The sequence below is a fragment of the Spea bombifrons genome, chromosome 3 (assembly GCF_027358695.1).
Source record: "Spea bombifrons isolate aSpeBom1 chromosome 3, aSpeBom1.2.pri, whole genome shotgun sequence".
NCBI classification, from domain to species: domain Eukaryota; kingdom Metazoa; phylum Chordata; class Amphibia; order Anura; family Pelobatidae; genus Spea; species Spea bombifrons.
In genome coordinates, this window is record NC_071089.1 from 20,595,348 (window position 1) to 20,617,088 (window position 21,741).

Consider the following 21,741-nt stretch of genomic DNA (forward strand, 5'->3'; position numbering starts at 1 on the left):
CCTTTTTTTGCATTTTTACCATTACACAATTTGATTCTACACAGATTGCTTTAAAGGAGTTCCCTCACCTACTCTGCTGAAGTGAAGTCCCAGAAATACCAGCCCTAGCACTGTGGAATGGCCAGACTTTTCTAGAATTATTAGTTTTACCAACTTAAAGTGTGCAAAGCAATATAGAACCACAGAAAGGGACAACAGATGAGAACCATTCAGCCTATCTAGTCTAAATATAGTTTATTAAAAAAACCAAACAGATCTTTTATCAACCCCCCCAACTATCCTTAATACCAAAATTAATTAAAAGGAGCAACCGTCGACTTATTCTCGCTGAGTTTTATACTAAAAGCACATAGATAAGGGATATGGGAAATCCTCAGAGAGTTTAACTCCCTGTATACCAGAACTAGGAGGAAAATAGATGTCAGCATCATGTAATGTGCTGTTGCATTTGTATGTATGTATGTATGCATGTATGTATGTATGTATGTATATATACACATATATATATATATATACACACACATATATATATATACATACACACACACACACACCTTTAAAAAGTAGCTTTTATCATAGAAATCATTACACTGCAAGTGAGAAATGATGACACTGTCCAGAGAGAATGACCAATTTATTTCAAATTAGTTCAAAAATTACCTCAATTTCAAAGACATAGAAATAAAGAATTTAAAAAATTTAAAAAAAGCAAAAAACGTCACCAAGGATATTGTATGCCCTGTTACTTTTATCATAGGGGAAGAAAAAGAAACATGATCGCTATCCATGTTTGTATCGGACCCGTTTACCTCATTCAGCAATCCAAGTGTTACAGTACAGGTTATGCAGCGCTTCGCAGAAAGCCGTTTGGAGGATTAGAGAAAAGGACTGCTATGCATACAAAACTTTTATGATTAAAATCACTTGCGAGAAGGATTTCTCTTAAAACCGACGGTGGGCAAAGTGGACACTGGGTTTTATCAGCTTTTGAAAAAAAGTGCCCAAAATATAAATAAAAAGGGTTGGTGATTTTCTTTCATCAAAATGAATTTCACCCCTTTTTGGAGAACAACTATTTATGTTAAATCCTGTACACAAAACCCAGAAAGATGAACCTATGAGGCGCTGAACGGCCTAACCGTTTAGTTTCATAAAACCTGTAAACGTGTATAATTTGCACGCTATTTGTACAGTATTTCTGGTAAATACTAAGGTTCTACAAACGCCACGATTTCCTTTAAATCCAAGATGGCTGAGCAGAGTTCATTTGCATTTAAATTAAAAAAACTCAATCCACAAGCAGATTTGGAAAAGAAAATGAAAGTTACTCACTGTATCACTACTGAAAGTGCAACACAAGACTGTTTTACACACTTCTGTAAACTACCACCATACGAGGTAAAGAAAAATAAAAAAAAAATAGCTTACAACCCTAGTTCTGGAACAAACTCTTGGTATCTTTTAACAATTTGATTATAAGATAGTCAGCCGACCCCTTCCACATTCATTGATCTAATGCTCTTCGTTGGGCGATGAGAAAGGTCTTCGTGAAAAGTAGAGAGCGTGCTTGGCACAGAAATACAGGGGGGAAAAGTTTTGCAAACTAAAGTGCTTCCCACGGAAAGACTAGCGCTAAAAGGAAAAAAAATACACTTAACGAGGCTTTATAGATATGATTTCTCTTATATTTAGAAATAAATTGTGTACATGTTTACCACCTGTTTACTTTTTTTTTTTCGGGAATGAGCCATAAGAAGCTAGTTCACAAATGACCTGATCACGTGCACAAGTGCTTTGTTAATAGAAGACAAAAAAAGGAAAGGAGAAATATCTGCCCAATTTACACTATATTATAAAGGAAATGTACCATATCGTCCCAAGATTAAAAGCCGAAAACAATAATAAAAAGTACTTTATAAAGAATGTAAGAAGTCGTTCAGTGCTGCAGTTCTGGTTCTTACTGGAGGGGTTTCTTCCAAATTGAAAACACATTGGCTTTTTTTCCCAAGTTTATGGTATAATTTGTGTAGAGTTGCAAGGATAGCATGGAAGCGCAGCAAAGTTAGCAGAGTGAAATCGTGGTGAAATATGTGGTGCTAAAAACTGCTATATTGGTTTTTTTACATTTTTTTAATGGTTATAAAGGGAAACCACTGACTAACCAAAGAATAAAGCTAGCAGCCTTAAAGCAGCACACTAAGGGGAAAAAAGCCTGCAATTAGCCAAATGCCTACTGGGAACAGACAATGGAGCAGATAGGCTCTGTTACTAGAGCTTTGTGTTTTTAAAGTTATGGGCAATTTAAATAGTCAAATTTAGCCACATTAAGAAACATTTAAAACAAAGCTCACCCCCAGGAAACGGGACAAAAATCTGACCTTGTAGGTCAAAAGGGCACAGACAGGCCTTTCCGAGTCATGTAGCTGAATGAGTTCAAAGATTGGCAATAAAGGAAATTAGGAAAGCTTTAGAGAAGCGTTGGGAGTTGGCAGTTCACTTTATCGGACAGTCACACCAAGTTTTTCCAGCACACGCACTCCCTTCTCTTGGTATTCTTGACGAGTCATCCAGAAGTTGTCTTTGTCTTTCATGATGTCTGCCAAGACTGCTCCTCCGAGGAATACCATGTGCTTACGACGGGGTGGGTCTTCAATACGGATCTTAAATTTCTGAAACACAGGAGGCGGCCAGTTTTAATTATTATTATTCAAGACCTCAATGTTAGAGTATGCAGACAGCGTGCAGTGTGTTTACCATCAGGGGGCACCTGTTATAAAAAGTGACAAGTTGGTCCTTTATGAACAAGAACATCTTAGCGTGCGTGTGTGTGTTTGTCGATTAGTCCCCAGCAGTGGATTTTGTATATTAAAACACTTTAAAATGAGCTCATTCTAGTAGTTTGCATACCAAGGTACAAGTATAATAATGGCACTTTCGTCATAGTTGTCAACATAATTTGCCAGACAAGGCAATAGTATCCCGACACACATCCTTCTTCCTGTGGCAGTTTTTGTTTAAAAGGTGACAAGAGTATGTGACCCAACAAATTCACTATTGTAATCTACTAAGCATGATATCCTCTATAATCTTGGCTTAAAAAAAATCTTTAGAAAGTGGCAAAAGTACAGACATTTACTTTTTATTTAAGAAAAAAGAAAATACCGGTGTCTAAGTCTGAACATTTATTTCTTCAATTAATAATTTGCATCCAAACTTAATTTGCCACATTCCTGTTTCTCTAGACATCAATTTTATGTTAAAAATACTCCTTCGCCCTCTTGTGACGAATATGGGAACTGCTGATCTTCAAAGTTAAAGGACATTATGGTCTTCTGCAGTTTCGGTATTTGGAGTGCAAAATGACATTCAACATAAAGCCTAAATGTTTTCTACAACACCCACTAAAAAAGTGTGTGGAAGCACTGACATTTAAGAATGCTAAAACATTTATAGAATACTTTCTGGTGGACATTTTCCATCTTAGGCTGTATGTTGCACATTCACCTGGAACGGCCTGGCACATTCACCTTCACAGGATCCTTATAAGAGGACAGTAGTATTGATGCCATAATTAATAGGAGAACCAAGAACTCTTTTGCAGTCTTACCGATAATTTTTCAACATCTCCTTTTAGCACGCGCTCCAAGTACAGTTGTTTGAGCTCTCGTTCCAGACGGGATGGCAGGCCTGGGTACATAGTGGAGCCGCCTGATAGCACAATGTGTTTGTAGAACTCAGGTCTGCAGATAGGGAGCAAGATACAACAAACGTAAAATAACTATTGCCGTGGCCTTCGTGAGGCATTCGTGTTACAATTTCAAAAGTACAGTAGAACCTTGAGTATGTTTCCCACTTGTGCATAAATCACAGGTGTGATTGTACAGCCCTATATAAAACAATAAATTATAATATCCAATGCTGTAGGAAAACGATAATTTTCTAAGTGTATGAAACATGTCTCCACGAAGTGCCCCAAAACCAAATTCTTTTTTATCATCAAAGAGTCTAGACCTAGATATTTTTATTTTGAATCCATGTTGGCATCCATTTTGCAGACTCCAATGCATTTTACCGCTTGCTTTAACCCAAAATTTGTAAAAGAAAGTACTTCCTTTTATATTAACCCCTTTTATATTAACGCAAGGCACGCTAAAAGAGACCTTGGAATTTCCATACCACTCATTGTCAGATCTGTATTAAATTGCTGAACTTTATATTGTTCTCTTCTACAAAAAAGGTTCTTATTACATTGGTTTGTCCAATCACACACAACAAGTATTAGCGGCCAGTACCGGTATTAGAAAAAAGCACATAAAATCTCACCGAGTATCAATGTCAGCTGCCTGAATGGTGTTGAACAGCAACTCAGCAACGCCAACGCCTTCTACATTGATAAGATGAGGCTGAAACAGAGCTTCTGGTGCTTCAAAGCGTTCTCCACCTACTTTAATAACCCTGCCATCTGGAAGCTGTCATAAAGTGAAAAAAAATACAATGTCGCTTTTTATTACTCAAAACACTTGAAGGAGTCAAGGCCTAATTAAAGGGAAGTTTACTATGCCCTCTGGTGTTAGAGGGACCTTGATGTTGTTGCCATATGCCATATTGGCCTGATTATAGGCCACATTTCCCCCCCTTATTTAAGTCTTTAAAGTGGGGGTGCAGCCTATAATCAGGGTTTAGCGCAGGGATGCGCAATTCTTTTCGCCCGATGCCTGGGACGTGCAGTTCCAGACGCCGGGCACGTGTCAGCCCTCCCCGTCTTCATTTAGCCCTGCTGGGGCTTCTATGATGGAGCGCCGGCGTGCCATGACCTTCCGGTGCTTAGTCATTGAAGAGGCATTTTACTCTAGGTCCAATATTTGGGTAAAAAGAAGTGTTAATTTAGGGCAGGGTATTACAAAGTTTAGAGCTGCCTGAACAGGTCTGACAGAACCAAACACATTGTGAATATAATCAGATTAAAAGAAAAAAAATGTCCAATTCAGAATGTCTCAACAATTAGATTCACTTTCATGGTCCATTTCTTTAGATTGATCTTGCCTTTGGTTCACAAATCCACTCTACTTTGCCAAGTACCTTGGGGAGTGCTAATACAGCACCATCAAAGCTTTTACTATTCAATAACTATTAAGATGCCCATAAATGCATGGCTGAGAACAGATATGCTGTTGCAGTAAAGTCTAATTGTATTTTATTTTTTGCTTGTGTGGAACATTATTTAAACGACACCTGAGATTACTATTCAATATTAATATTTCCCTTTTTCTGTCTGACTCGGTTTCCATTAATGGTTTCTGTTTTCAAGGCAAGCTCTAGATCAAAAAAAGAACAAAAAAAAGTCTCCAACTAAAACCAATAACAGACGGCTTTATAACTTTGCGAAAGCCAGAGATGGCTGATTGCAGTTTTGCGTTTCACTGGTGAATTAGGATTCCTATTTTCTACTCGAACATTTAATTTATGTATAATAAATCTGTCTTGCTTTATCCCCAGAAATACGAGTATAGGGATAGGGAATAAACTACAGCTTTTGGAAAGTGACAGGGTGAACTGATCCATAATAAAGTCCAATGCAAGATGGCCTAGTGAACAGCAGGTAACGCTCATATAATAGGGAACAGTTTTAAATAAGTGCATCCACAATACACGTAAAAAGGGGACAAGTCTAAATATGTTATTGTTAAAGACAGAAAATACAAGGCCTCTGGCAAAGCAAAGGGTTAATCCCAGTGTGTATTTTATTGTAGTCTTTGAGTCAGAGGATCCAACTCCTTAAAGGTTTAACACCAGTCCTAGGCCATAAACTGAATGAGTAGATATCACCTGAATTGGACTTGGGGTGTTATTAAATGTACCGGGACATCTGCTCTGAGGTGGGTTGTGTATTGATGCTGCACATCACTTAGAGCAACCATGCTATCACACACACATTATTACTCGTGTTTCTCCCATTTTATGGACTGCTTTGCCAATTTGTAGCCTTTATTTCAATATGTCCATTCTTGTTTTTATGACTCAGCCCTGTGAAGCTGTTTTTTCCAGATTAAGCGTTCAATTAATCAGCTCTGGTCTTTGATATCCTATATGAACTCATTATTCTTTTTTACAAAAGGGTTAATTATTCGGTTGGGGTAACCTAAGATGCCCACATATAGTCTTGGTGGTAAAGGGGAATTGTAGTGCAGATGGGATTTCAGGGAATAGTAACAAGTACCCAGGAGTCTGGTGATTTTAACCCTTTCAACTCACACCCTCTCCCCATTGTCTGAACCAGGCCCATAGGTCTCACCTGTGACCATGTGCTTTTGGAATGAGGATATATCACACATATAATAATACTAAAAATGCAGCTTTTGATGCAACACCACCCCAATAGAATGAATTCAGGCATTGGTATCCAGACACCTCTGGTTAAAGAACGCTTTTAAGGAAACCACAGTATCACTCCAATAATCACAGATAGATATGGAGTATAAAAGGGTCATTGTGGAACTCACCGTGTAAGACTCTACAAGGACTGTAGTCTCCAGAGCTAGTTTCTGCTCCTGTTCAATGTTGTAACCAACGTAGCACAGCTTTTCCTTGATCATTCGTACAGTCTCAAAATCAGCTGAGTGATTGAAGGCATATCCTCTCAACAAAAGCAACTGTAGACAACAGTTTAAGGCCATTTAATAAACAGCATTAAACATTTCAGTTCAAATTAACTGGGCAATATTATAAGCGACGACATGGGATTCATCTTTGGCTAAGAGTGACCTGTAAAAAGCAGGACCCCATTCAGCTTGGATAGCCAGGTACTGATAAACCGGTTAATTCCATTTATGAAAATATTTATATAGTACCCACAAATTCAGACATTTTTAAATATTGTAGCAGTTTATAGCAACAATAGAACAGTATTATGTAGTGCAGGTAATAGACTTGCATTTCCTCAGCTGTTTGCGAGTTACTTTCAATGAACACTTGGATAGCTCAAGTTGTGCCAAGAAAGTCCTTAGAAATATCAGACTTCGTGGCACAAGCGCGTTCTGTTCCATCCCTATTGTAGACAGAATCTGTTCCTCTTCAGTGGTTTCAAACTTCATAATCCATTTTTGTTTTACGAGGCAACAGAGGAAGCAGTGAATATTTCAAACAAAGACAAACTGCAGCACAATTTATTGGGTAGAAGTAGGGGGTGCTTCTAGCGCACAAAGTATTCACCAGGACAAATAAATCTGAAACACAATGCGCTTGAGACATTTTTACCTTGATAAGATAGCGGGTGATATCCCTGCCGGCGATGTCCAGTCTCCTGGTGAGGTGAGGCAGAGAGAAGCCTTCATACACTGGGCAAATGTGAGTGACGCCATCTCCGGAGTCCACGACCACACCAGTCAGCAAGCCTAAATAAAGCAGAGGCCGTAGCCATTTAGAATATGTATACAAGAGAAGATGGCATACCACCGGCAAGCATTAGCAGACCTTTCATCTGCACATGGAATACTATATGAACAGCTATTCCAGGAGCTAAGCCTCCATGGTGAAGAAAGAAATGTTTACGCTCTTCTAAGCTCTCTAAACAGCACTTCATATATTAAATAATAAACATGTTTGTGGACTAGACCCTGTAGGAAACGCCTATGGATTGCTATAGCATAACTGCATTCAAATACACAGATTAAGATTTGAGAGGACAAAAGCAATGCAGCTGGGCCCACACAGAAGTCAGAGGCCACAGCAGCCATGTTTCTGAAGAGCGAGCTTGAAATAAAACAAAAGCAATCAAGCCAGGCCTGGCCCCGAGAACTACGTGACAGCGGCTGTGGCTTTGTGTTTGCGCGGCAGGACACCTTCATACAAAAAGGTAACATGCTCAGTGCTGCACAGGACTAGTCTGCAGTTGCTACGGAAACTGGATGTTTTGCTTTTTTGTATTCTTTTGTAAAGAGGAAAGAACTAGTTAAGTTCTATTCCAACAGATCGCAGAGGATGTTGGATAATAATGGCGAGCGCACTTCACCACCACTACGAGGAACAAAGCAATAGATTGATTCACTATTAAAAATCAGCCTTTTCAATTATTCAATAAGAATGAATGGATGCGCGTACAACAAAGAGCATTTCAAATAAATAATATATATATATATATATATATATATATATATATATATATATTATATATATATTGTGTCTCTAGGTCTGCATTATGTACAACACAGTTTGCTAGTTTTCTCAGCGCAAGACTAACACCGCACACACTCCAAATATTACCAAACAAAAACAATTTATGCAAGAGAGCAGGAAAGAATAAGCAGTCAAGGAACCATTTGTTGGGGTTGAGAAGGCATTTTTCCCCATGATCTAGGACCCAGAATCTGTGAGACCTGCCCAGCCACAGAAGGAAAGTCATTTAATCACAATACAACAATGTAACAGCAAACAAGTCAAAGTCCATATTTGAGATGTAGGTTTACAAGTCACAAGGGAACATTAAGGTGACGACAATCTCCTCGGTTTCCTGGATTTCAAGCTGCAATCTGTATAGATTTTGAGGATGAGAAAACGTTTATTGGAGAACGTGCACGGTTACTATACTATGGTTTTCTGCCCCAAATCTCAACTGTCTTGCAAATGCATCAGATGTCTACCATGTCTGCGCTCCGACGCGCAAGTATGCAGCTGATATTTCTGACTTATGTTGGAGATATGAAAACATTTTATATACCGCCATTGCTATTCAGAGACTATGTAGTTAAAGTAGTATTCTGTAAACATTAAGTGAAATGCCATTTCTGGACGACGCTTTGCAGTATGCTTTTTAAATACTTTTAGATTATGTTTTGCTAGCGGAAGATCATGTGCAACTGAAAAATATCAACCTACTAATAGATATACCGTATTGGCTCGGATATAGGCCAGCCCCGTATATAGGCCGCACCCTAAAAGTTTGGTGCTTTTTTAAAGAAAAAGTTTTTTTCTTTAAAAAAGCACCAAAAAAAAAAAAAAATTCTGCCACTGTCTCCCCCCCCGAGATATGCTGCCACTGTCCTCCTCCCCCCGAGATATGCTGCCACTGTCCCCCCCCCGAGATATGCTGCCACTGTCCTCCTCCCCCCGCCGAGATATGCCACTCTGCCCCCCCCCGACTTACCGGAGCAGACTCCCGGGTGTCTTGCGGGGCCGGCGGGGGGCATCTACGCAATACGCGTATACAACCGGAAGTTGTATACGCGTATCGCGTAGATGTCCCCCGCCGGCGCCCCGCAAGACACCCGGGAGTCTGCTCCGGTAAGTCTTGGGGGCAGAGGTAAAACGCATCGTGTGGACGGTCACCGGTTGTGGCGATGCGGGTAAACAACCCGGAGGCTGTTTACCCGCATCGCTGCAGCCGGTGACCGTCCAGACGATGCGCTTAGACAACCTCCCGTGCCGGCACCCCCCCCCCCCCGTGGAAAGTGCTGGCAGGGGAGGCTGTCTGAGGATCCGAGAGTAGGATGCAGGTCCCCTGCACCGCTGCGGGGGATCTGTATCCTAACCCCGCTGCCTGCCCGGCGCCCGGGACTGCATGTCCCGGGCGTCGGGCACTAGACCCCGAATATAGGCCGCACCCCCACTTTAAAGACTTAAAGTGGGGGAAAAAAGTGCGGCCTATATTCGAGCCAATACGGTATATATATCTATTTAAAAGGACACTCCAGCCACCATATGCATATATACATTTTCAAGGCGCCCTTCCCCTTACAAATGCATTGAGGGGGGGGTTTGAAGAAGTCCCCCCCATGCATTTGCCCCTTTTCAACACTCCCAGCTATTCTAGCACACGATATACCGTATTGGCCCGATTATAGGCCACACTTTCCCCCCATAAATTAAATCTTTAAAGTGGGGGTGCGGCCTATAAATCGGGATTTAGCATTTTGCCTTCTCCAGGGAGTCGGGAAGACCAGATCAGAAAACTGCAGAGCGCTTTTGGTAGCGCAGTCCATCGAAAATGTGGTCCGCAGGCAATGCAGGAAAAAACTTTAGTTCCCCCCGGATTCTTGATTCTCAACATTGATGTAGATGAGGCAGACTGGTGCAGGAAGTGGAGGTCACGTCTGCCGCATCTACATCAACGCTGCAAAACTAAAGTTAAGGTAAGGAGGGTGGGAGCCATACATTTAAAGAAAAAAAAAAAAAAAATTCCCATTGATTTCAATGGTGCACTTTCCTGCCACTGATTAGCTGCTTCCAGGCAAACTGCACACGAAATCTAACAGCCCCAAGGTACAGATATATTGAAACTAATATAAGCATAAATCACAATGCAAGACAGAATGGCTTAAGCGTTATCTACATGTTAGTTCACCAATAAAATCCATGTGTGAAGACAAACATTATTAAAACATATTACCTACCTTGTGCATATAATGTGAGGACAGCCTGTATAGCAACATAAACACCCGAGAACTGGTATGTCTCAAACATAACCTACATGTAAGAAAGAAGAAGAAAAAAAAAAGGGGAATTTGTTACATACATGGTTCTGATATTAAAGATAAAAATCAAAATTATATTAGTTTACACCGAACATCTAACGGTAATAAAAATAGAGCTTGTATGCATACCTCTATGAGGCACATATTTAACATGTTAAAAAGTGATGGCAAACTAATTCTCGTAGCAAGCGAGTATAGGAATGAAGGGCATGAGCTCAGATCTGCAAAGCACGGCTAATGTAAGTGCTGGATGTCATCCAGAAACAGACAGCGAACAGACAGCTGGTGACAGTGGAAGTTTATTCAGTAATAAAGTACCGAAAAGGTGATTTCACTTTCGGCAATGATGAGCATCTTAGCTTTTTTGGGTCCCAAATTATTTTTATGTATTCATAAGTTTTAAACCCTATTTTTTTTCCAAATTACATAATTTTACTAAATTAAGCTTGAATGTTTCTTAAGATTTGTGGAAAACCCACGTTTACTAAAATAACTTGGAAGTTCTATTTTTAGGCATTATGTGGCTTCTGAGATTTGCATCAGATTAGAACATTTAGTCTTTCCCTTATACTCTTCCCACACATTTACTTTGGGGAGGGGGAGTGAGGCAAAGAAAAGCATCATCTTCATTTTAATGGACACCGATGTACAATGTTAGATGTGAGATTGCTTGTCAAGGAACTGAGCCTTTGCATTATCAGATAATAAAAGCGTACTGCCAGCGACAAACGCAAGCTAACCATGTGCTAGGATAGGTGTCTGATCACAGTTTCGGGCAAAATCACAACTGCTAATGGCACATCATGGTCACACAAATAGGTTGCTGCTCAATCGCACCTTCCAACGCTTTCCTTGGAGATATTATACCCTCTTGAACGCAAATTAACATCAACAATTCATCTGATGCGAGAGTAGAATAATGTCAATGACAAGGAGGAGAGCAAGACTTTACACTAATGCAAAAGTTAAATTCACCTCTACAATCTTCTCGCGGTTTTTTGTTGGGTTCATCGGAGGCTCTGTAAGTAAGATTTTACAATCTCTAGTGTCTATGTTCAGTTTCTCGGGCCCAAAGGTGTAGTCCCAGAGGTGTTTCATGTCATCCCAGTTCCGCACAATGCCATTTTCCATGGGATAGTTCACTTCAAGCATTGAGCGTAATTCACTCGCTTCATCTCCAACCATAAGATCCTAAAATGAAGGAAAGGAACCATTACAAACAGGTAAATGGATCAACGTGTTCCTACGGACTGCGTGCCAGCAGCCGATTTGCTTTTTTGTGCAACTAACGGGATTCGTAAAATTTGTAACACTCATTATGAAACGCTACAAATATTAAAAAACGGCACACATCACATGAACCTCCGCAACCACATTATTTCAGTAATGTCTTGTACCTTAATGCGTTTGCTTCTTTTAATTAAGCAATTGGATTTTTAGGACTGTTTCCTCAGAGCCCATGAAGTTTAAGGAGAAAACGGGCACACACTTCCTACATTAGACTATGTCACGAGCTACCTACAAACAGCAAAACATACATCCACAATGTATTTCTTTTGAGTAATTTGAACATATGAATATTACACGTACATCAAAACATTAGCAAAACTCAGGGGGAAATGTTAATACGGTTTGAGGACAAAATCATGCATACTGATTAGTCATCAAGTCTTTTTTGGGGAAGAAGAAGAAGAAAATTTAAAAAGATTCTTAAATTATAAGAAAAACAAGATTGGCGTTAAATAACTGGCTTCAACCCCTGCTTTTGAAAGTGATTTGCAACTAAAGTATTGGAAGAGTACTTGTGAGGGAGCAGCATTTCCTCGAGAACCAGTACAATAGCCACCTGGTAAGTCACTATATAGAAAAGTATATTAAAGGGTTAATAAGTCATGGGTTTCAGGGTCAGCTCATTTCCAAAGCTCACAGGTATGACCATATCTACTTATATCTATATAGAACAGAACAGATTTCTGTCTTGCAGACACTTGCAGCGCCTGCCATGTATGATGCAAAACAATCTTGTACCCATCCCAACTGTAAATTGAAAACAGCATTTTGCCGTAGAGGCCTTTCTGCAGGATAATAAAGCAAAATAAGCCGTCTAAACAAATTACTTGTAGAGAAACTACACAATAGTAAACCTTCAGGGGGACAATCGCCAAACAAACGAGTCCGACTGTTTGAATACATCGCAGTGCACAACTCTATTGGCACTCAAGGGGTTAAACGGTTTTTTTGCTCTTTAGCCTGGTACAAAAATTGGCTAATGGCGAGAAACGTGACCTATTGATTTGAAAGCGCACAACAACAGCGCTATGTGGGAGCTCAGAAATACTACTAATCAGACAATGAGGGATTAGAAAGGTGTATTTAACATTTTACTAAAGTGTTAAAATTTGTCTTAATTATGTGGTCTTCAGGATCTTAGTTATGCCGTGATGGAAAAGAGATGCATCTCCAAGCGCCACAAAAACTCTCTTCTATCTGCTATGGACTTCTATAGTCACACATGCACTTTTACCAAAGCTTTTATTTCTATTTTAATCTATCATTTGTGATCTATATTTGAAGCCAAACAGCTACTACATTGTGACTGTTACTTGTTCTTTTGGAAAGGGGTTTATGGAATATGCACATTATGTTCATTGCGTCTGTGGTTACGCATTGATCGTTATGCATCTACCTAGCTTTGGCATGTCTTCCTTTGTCAAAGGATTAGTTAGGCACGCCGTGTCCTGTTTACAAACATGCAGGAACATATCACAGACCAATCTACAGTCCAGTAAAAGCATCCAATGCTCAACACACAAAGCCCCATGACCTCATCAGGCAAAAGAGGTCAATGTTCATGGACGCAACTTCACTTACCATTTTTTTCTTATTCTACTAGAAGTAAATATAAAAAGGAAAAGAAAAATAGCCATGAAATATCACACCGATCACAAGATGTTGGAAACTGGTAAGTCAAGACTACAACCGCGACACTTAGGAGAACATTCTCACGGTTTCCACAGTAATAACTGAAGGAAGCAATTTGTAGTTATAAACATTTAATCTTGGTAACCACGTTTTGGTACTGCTCATTTAAAACTTTTGGTTGCCATTATTTATCCCAAATAACCACTGAATTCTCCCCCCACTTAGACGGTGCCGTTACCTTGATCTCAATGTTTCCCACTTTTGCTGTAGACCGGATGACAGGTCGCCCGACCAGAGCTGGGAAGATATGCTCTGGGAAGTTGGAGCCAGCATATCCGCATTTCACAAACTAGAAGAGAAGATGGTTAAAACGTTAAAATGGGGTTAAATATAAACAAATGTAGTCACAGTAACGATCTGAAGAAAATCCTGCAAAAGAACCCAAAACATAGAAACATCTAGTGGCCACGTTTTAGCAGCTGTATAATCTGAAGCCTTACTTTTGTCCTTCTTTAACGCTAGGTACGCTTTGAGCAGAACGAAAGTAACGCATCAGAATTACTTACAGCGTGCACTAGTTATTTTATCCCAGGAATGTACAAGAGGAAGGCAAAACTAGCGTTATTTGAGCATTTTTCTGTCCTTACATTATGGTTACATGCTGTTAAGATGGTTTCTCCGAGATATAAACACGAGTGATTGCTTTTATGCCACATTAATTGATAAGAAAATATAAATAAACACAGAACAGATTAATGTAGGATTTGGAAATGTAATTTCCAAAGAATATCAACTTCCCCAGCCTTCTGAATATACCACAGGCAATTTAAAGATGTGTATTAAAATGTGCAAACTGTATGTACCAAAAACTGCCCTCCACAAAACATTTTGTCAGCAACAACCTCTCTGCCAGGTAATCATGGTGGGAATGTTTCCATGTCTCCATTTTTTGGAGGTGTGAGAGGAAAAGGGGAGATAATATTAGCAGAGGCCAGTTCGGACTAAAGGCCCAAACTACCAATCTAGACCAGGCGTACAATAAATTACGTAAAATAATATTAATAGTTATACCTAAGTTGTGATTGAAATCCGCCACTCAAGTACTCCATTCTGCAGGTGTAAACTTGTACCAGGCATGGCTGCCTTACCATTGTTTTCCCCAAGCGTGATTACTCTAATTACATTTTACCGAGTGTTTGTACTATGCAGGTAGAAGGGCTGTACAAGGGCCGAGATATTCAGAAGCTAGAAACATGGAACTGCCCAATAACAGGACTCCTCATCGACATGACTCTTTGGTTAAAACGCTTATACCATATATAGACTTCAGAAGTCTGCGGTGTAACTTCCTACTGAGTCACGACGGCTAAAACACACAAAGCGAGAGGGGGGGAAGCAGCTCGTGCTTTCTTTTTTAATTGGCATTTTATCTTCAGCCAAAAAGCATTCTATGGCACGTTTATAAGAAAGATACACGTTTCAGAAATAGTATCTTAAGGGGTCTGCGTGTGAACCAAGAGAGTCCATGTAAAGAACCTTTCCGGGCCTATCAATTTGTGTTAACATTTCTATTGTATTAAGTAGTCATACTTAAACCTTTTAATGTGTGATAAGGAATTAGTTTTTTTTCTTTTTAATACACATTTTTCTTTTACTGAAGATTACCTACCAAGATGGCTGGCTAATCATTCATTTTGATTATTTTTCAGTATTTTCATAGAGCATTCATGTTCATATAAATACTTATAATATATAATAGTTTGCTGTTTTACTTTATATAATTATTCCAATAAATTGTGTATCCGGCGCCAGTTCGTTCTATTGATAAGGCACAAATGGCATGTTTACAGATCTGCAAAATATAAAAGGCGACATATTGCCATGCTAAGCAAGTACTGCGCCCCGGTGTAGAATCTTCCAAGGGAGACTTAGCTGCGGGGCTCCAGGTGACACCAACGGGCCAAACTCGGACTTCAATTTTGCCTTTCTAGTGGTTCAGTGAGATGTGAAGAGAAGGTAAAACTTTTAACAGATGGGTTCCATGGGCATTAGTAAAGAATAAATTACAGGTGTGAACTGAATGACCACACACACACACACACACACACACACACACACACACACACACACACACACACACACACACACACACACACACACACACACACACACACACACACACACACACACACACACACACACACACACACACACACACACACACACACACACTAGGAGTATGCACATTGCAGTTGAGTATTGTTTTCAACTGATGTAGTATCTTCTATTTCCTAATTCTTACATATAGAATATAAAACCACAAACATTTGTTCAGTCTTGGTCTAAAGGCTTTTCAAATTACAAATGATCTCTGTCTGATACACCTATGTGCAGCTGCTCAATAAAAAAACATTTTGAAAAAGAAATATGTATGTATGTATGTATGTATGTATGTATGTATGTATGTATACATATAACAGATAGTTTGAATAAATGATCTACTAGGAGTGCTAAGCCGTGGCGCCCGGCATTATCAGTATACTATCAGGTTATGCAGGGTTAGAGTAAGGGTGGAATTCCACGAGAATATCTGGGCAGGTTACAACAGAAAGTAAAGCTTGTAGGAAACTGGATGCGACACTCAAGATGGGGGAAGGGAGGTTCCTTGCGAACACCAACAGTAAAGATTTCCCATTTATTAAGCCACAGTTATGCAGGGCATCTAATGCACCTTCAAAAATAAGCTTACCATTCATACTCCAAGCAAGATTGAGGGGAAAGAAGGACAAAGCACGGAGTGTCATTAATAGACTGTGTGTGTAAAGGTCTACCTTCAGATCTGGAAAGGAAAGGGTGTGGATAGTCTGCATCACCGTGTTTGTGGTGAAGAATGAGATTAGTTGCTGCAGCTCAAAAATTTACTTCTGCATTTGAGAAAATGTCCATAATCAATGGTAAAAAGGATCAATAGTCCAGCGCATAATGATAAGCTAGACTTGACCAGGACACTTACACCTTTATCCTGATCGGAGTGCGCTATTTGGGGTTTACTCACTAAACGCAGAGTTGGCAGGGCAGCTTGTGTTTTACTTCTCTCACGTCACTCTTCCTCATGAAAGGCAAACAATAGCAACTATAGCCCATGGTGGACTATATATAATGCATCATTTGAAGATACTCACTGATTTAACTATACATGATACAGGGCCAACCAAGCTCTTTCTACAGCCAAAGCTCACTGGAGTGCCACTTCAAAATAGTGATTGAGATAAAACTCTTACTCAACATTCCCTTTAGTGAATAAACCCCTTTTGAATGAAGCTAAACGAGCATTGTGTATAATAAATAATCTGCATTAATGTTTATTAAAAGTATGTATTTACAGTGTTTTTGGAAAGGCTTGTCAGGATCAGTAACGTTTTAGAAGCTTTCTGGTTCCTGAGTAAAAACACAATGGTAAATCGTCACATTCAGAGTTACCCAGATCGTGTCAGATGTCTACCTGCCCCCCCCCCCTTGGAAAATAAAGCCTCCAAGATAAGCAACTTCAAAAACAGGAAGAACTACCCAGACATCCTTTCTTAAGGTCTTTGAGTTTGGGAGAAAGAGGACCAAAGTCTGGGAATACAGACACCCCAACACTGAGCATGTTCATTTTTAATGTGGAAATATCGTGATTTAGAGAGTATGCTCCCTTGAATCGTTGGGTTAAAGAGAACCAAAGACATTGCTGGGGGTGTATGTTCACATTTTACGTAATGGCACAGATAGAGGAATAGCTGCAGAAGACCTCATCATTTACACATGCAAAATCACAGTTATTTATCAGTGTGTGAGCACCGATATCTTCACCGTATATATTTGTCTCCATCTGTTTAGAGGGTAGAAGACTGCTCATAAGTACACAGAGAGACGGCAAAATGCTTAGTCTCCTTACTGTAAACTAAAACACTGTTTTCCTAGGTTTTCAACTAAACAGACAGGAACATAAAAGCATATTAATTGTCCCAGTGCTGTATTTCTTCAATGAATGCCACACAAAGTTGAACTTGGAAGAGTGATGAGTAGGTGGGGTGGCCTTGGAAGCCAGGTCTCGGGTAGGGAGGAAAGCCATTGGACGAGAGCGAGTGAAGACTCACATCAATGTAACAGTTTGGGTATAGAGAAATATGAAATGTAACAAGTGAAGTACATGAAGGATTTTCTGGTGAACTTAAGACATTCCAACTGGTTAAAAAAAATATATAAAATAAATAAAAAAGACTAAACCTCTAGCTATGTCTATTACTTACTCTTAACTTTTTTTTTTTTTTTTGTAACCGCTCATCTGCTGACATAACACATATTAAACCAAATGCAAATACATCGCAGACAAAGAAAATCATTCTTCCACCAGACATCACGGCTACATATCCAGATGTGCACTTCTTACATCAACAAGAAACATTTATGGCTTGCAAGCTTTATTTAGAATGCAGCCTCCCTCCCGAATCAGATGGAATGGGTTACAGTGGGCTGGCAGGGGACCATCAGCGTTGGGCCAAACAGTGTGGATCTGTGGGGAATTGACAAATCTGCAGAATTACAAGAAAGGAAAGATGACTCAACTATTTCCATAAAGTTTTTTTCTTTTACTTCTGTGCTTTAAAAAGCAATGATGAATAGATGGAGTCTGCCTAACTTAGAGTTATCACACAGAATATATAGATATAAAAAAAAAATGAGCACCATAAAAACAAAGATGCATTTAAACACGATGCTGGGTATCAGGACTGGACAAATCCACATAAGCTGTAGGTACCATTCTTTCATGGTACTTGATACATCCAGAGATGCCAGCTGTCATTTTATTGCACAAGACGTGTTAAAAACTATACTTGAGAAAAAAACAGAAATACATAAAAGGAAAGAGTCCAACCCATGCTAGCTGGCGTGAAGCGTGCCTGATCGGTGGGATAATAAAGGCTCATGGGCAGCAGGAGGATTTCCAAAAGCTATTTTCAGGATGCTGGCAGAGCCATCTAAACAAAGGCACGTCATCGTAATCACAGCATCATTCAGTAACTTCACAGCTTGGTATTGTCAGTACATTTGTGGTACTCTGTATATAAGTAATGAGAGTAACAAACATTTTCCAAACCCTACAACAAGAGTTGTTTTCGGACTGCCTAGTTACACGAACCTAGCGAAGGTTTAAGTTAGACAATCCGAAACGATCAAGGACAGCAGGATCTCCAGCGTGGAAGGGAAGTAGATGATATGAGAAGTATGGGTTAAAAATGTTTCAAGTAGAATGCTTGTAAGTAAAACAAAGAGCCTATATTGCAAAATGAGTTTGTTGCATAGACTTTACTTCCTCTCTAGTAGCAGGAAGACTGTTTTCTCAAACTGGTTACGGTCCTGCAGATAGCAGAACAATAGCCCCGACTTTCTAAACTAGATCATGGAAAGCTTGCAGACATCAAAATCCACATCATCTCCACGCTTAGTGTGTTTTTATTAATATGGCGCCAACAATTTCGGCAGCGTTTCTTCCAGTACATACATTCAAGGCATCAGACAAAACTAGAACTGACAAAGACAACAACACGTTAGGCAGAGAGGGCCCCGCTCGCAAGCTTACAGTCTACATATGTCAATGGGATTCAGGGGGGACTGAATAGATTAAATAACCAAACTTTAAAACCGATTCAAGAGAACCCGCGCTGTTAAAACAGCCAAAAGCTTCACGTAGTGATTAGAGTGAAGTCATTAAATGGACACCTTTACGCCAGATTCCCTCGCAACCAGGAAGGACTGTGATCCACCCGCAAAAGCCATCTAAAAGCAAAAGATCTTTTAATTCCCAAATGCATTCTATCATATGGCTTATTTTTATAGCATTGCTCTAATTTAGAAATCAGACCAGGAACCCATCTTCCTTGTGAGTCACGCTCTCCACAGGGGGCCCCCAACAGCCAATCAGCCCCTTTGATTAGAAGCATATCTGCCAGAACTGTCATAAGCCTCATAATAACGCAAATCCAACTCTGAAAAAGGGGACACATTCGTGCAAAGCCCGGCATGAGTAGGACATTCCTTCCAGCTCAACACATCCCAACGCACGAAATGCCTTTGATCAGGCTGGGGCCTGCAGCTTCTTACCCACCCGAGGAGGAAGTTAACCCCTAAACTGCCAGCGTTTAACAGAGGGGCGGTAAAAGAACACACCTAGACACATGTATAACGCACCGCGGCAAAGGCGCGCTCTACACTCCCCAGATGTACGAGGTGACAGGGCCACTGACACAAGCCGTGCGATTCTCCACCAGGGCAATAGGGCATCACTCCTTCCCCCGCACGCCGCACCCACCTTCCCCACCGCCTTACAGCGATACTCAGCGAACCGCTGTCAGGAAATTGCACGAAAACACGACGCATTTGAACGAACAATGCATAGAGGCTGTCAGGGATTGGGCTGAGCAGTGAGCGCTCTACTACCGGGTGTCAACCAACGCCCAAAGACGGTGCCGGCTTCAGCTCTTACCCCAGTCCCGTTGTCGCACACCACCACCTTCCTGCCTTGGCTGTCCATGTTCCTGCCGCCCTCAGCTGGAACCCCTGAGCTCTCAGTCACTCACTACACCGGAAGTGCGTCCCCCGCCCAGACAGCAGCACCACAAGCTCCTTCTCCTCCGGTAGGTAAGGACACGTGATGTGTCTGTGCGCTCGCGGCCTCCGTCCGACGGGCCAATCAGGTTATGGCAGGGGTTCGTGCGGAAAGAGTGGGCGAGCGGAAACGCTGGATGGTGGGAGGAGGAGGTGGGCCGGAAGCTCATTCATACTGAGTTGGGCTTGGAGACTCCATTTTTACTATGGGCAAAAACACAGGCGCATCGTTGTTGCCTTGTACTCTTTCCGTTCATAATTACCCAATATCCACAAATCACATTATAAGGTGATCCTAAATGAAGAGAGTACTTGCACTTATACCCATGCATTATTAAAAAAAGCTATTAGATATTGAAGCTAAGTGTAACCACGAAACACTAATACTACGCAATGTGTGGAGGGTAACCTAGCCGCGTGTAACGTCACCCGTTTTTCTTATCCACACAGTTTCATGGTACCTAATTTATTTAACTATGGTTTACGTTCCCAAATCAAACATGGCGCCTGCGGAAGACCACTAGCCGTGTCCTGTTTGGAGCTCTTTAGGGTGGGGTAGAGAGAGAATAGTGAACAGCATTCTTGCTGCCATCTTAATTGCAGTTGAGCAGTGTAAGGAGACTGAGCCGTATTTTGAGGGCCGGTAAACGCTTTATATATGTGGTGTTAATGTTACAAGATGCCTTGTATTTCAGATAAAAAAAGAAACCAAGTGTCATTTAAAAATCAAAGCTTAACTCTGATTGGTTTCTTGAGGCTTTCGGGCTGAAGGGATGCAGATCCCAATCATTGAACAGATTTCAAGAAATTCAAAACAAACTGATGCCATTCCCATCTTTTCCTAAGCTTGGATGATATAAATATAAGGTATCTAAATAAAAATATGTAGCATTTATGTGTTTTTCAAGTCCTCTAAATATGGCTGCACTAATGTCTAATCCTTACTGTCTCATAGCTGCCAACAATCCCAGGGACCAGGCTTATGTGTGTGATGACAATGTCATGATCAGTGAGGTCACTTGTAAGCAGAAGATCATTTGTCTCTGCCCTTATTAGCTTCATTAAAATCAGTGCTGGACTGTGCGTTTTTATAGCTGTCTCTGGTTACAGGAGCGGGCTGATCACCCTACTGTGATGTGTTCTGTCCCCATATTGCCTATATTCTGTGGGCAGACCTATCTACAATTGAGATGTTGAGAGGTAAGTATGATGTGCTGTGTGTTTGTGTGAGCTCCATGCTCAGACTGGCCATATGGCACACTGGGCAAATGTGTGATCACCGCGCACCTACATTAACTGCCACTTGAACAGCAGATCTGGTCCTTCAACGAGTGGCCACCCTTTGCAAAAACATAAAAGAGTCGCGTCCGGCTGCGGTTATAAAGCCATCTTCCACATATGCCTCATATAGTGGCCGCTGGCCTGAAAGTGCCGATGATGCTTTGATTCCCCAGATTGAGCCTGGTGAGTTCTAGCCAGTTTAATTCATTGTTTGCCAAAATGTACAGCAGCAGTTTCTATTTTCAGAAAAAGCAGCGATTCCTCATCCATCTATAATGCAGATGAGCTTAAATGTGGGTTCAAGGAATTAACGTGAAAACAAACAATAGCCAGCAGACAGGAAACTGTACACTATTGTGCACTTATTTATTATGTGCCAATATATTGTGTGTGTGTGTGAATGGCAATGAATGCTTGGGGATCT

At 40.5% G+C, this 21,741-nt stretch overlaps 1 protein-coding gene across 1 annotated transcript; it reads right to left on the minus strand.

Moving 5' to 3' along the window:
* Nucleotides 1-617: 617 nt before the first annotated feature.
* Nucleotides 618-20,133, minus strand: ACTR2 (actin related protein 2). The gene is made up of 9 exons (XM_053460963.1): nucleotides 19,915-20,133; nucleotides 13,627-13,737; nucleotides 11,442-11,657; nucleotides 10,386-10,458; nucleotides 7,255-7,391; nucleotides 6,501-6,650; nucleotides 4,324-4,469; nucleotides 3,608-3,740; nucleotides 618-2,669 (listed from the first exon to the last, which is right to left on the minus strand). Exons 1-9 carry the CDS (start codon nucleotides 19,960-19,962, stop codon nucleotides 2,499-2,501), a joined length of 1,185 nt encoding a protein of 394 aa, XP_053316938.1. The 5' UTR covers nucleotides 19,963-20,133; the 3' UTR covers nucleotides 618-2,498.
* Nucleotides 20,134-21,741: the final 1,608 nt, after the last annotated feature.

Excerpts from the sequence above, each read along its gene's own strand:
- ACTR2 (XM_053460963.1), bottom strand. The coding sequence starts at position 19,962 with ATGGACAGCCAAGGCAGGAAGGTGGTGGTGTGCGACAACGGGACTGGG. Across the intron at positions 11,658-13,626 it reads TGGGAAACATTGAGATCAAG|GATCTTATGGTTGGAGATGA; the intron begins GTAACGGCACCG and ends CCTTCATTTTAG. Across the intron at positions 2,670-3,607 it reads GAGATGTTGAAAAATTATCG|AAATTTAAGATCCGTATTGA; the intron begins GTAAGACTGCAA and ends CCTGTGTTTCAG.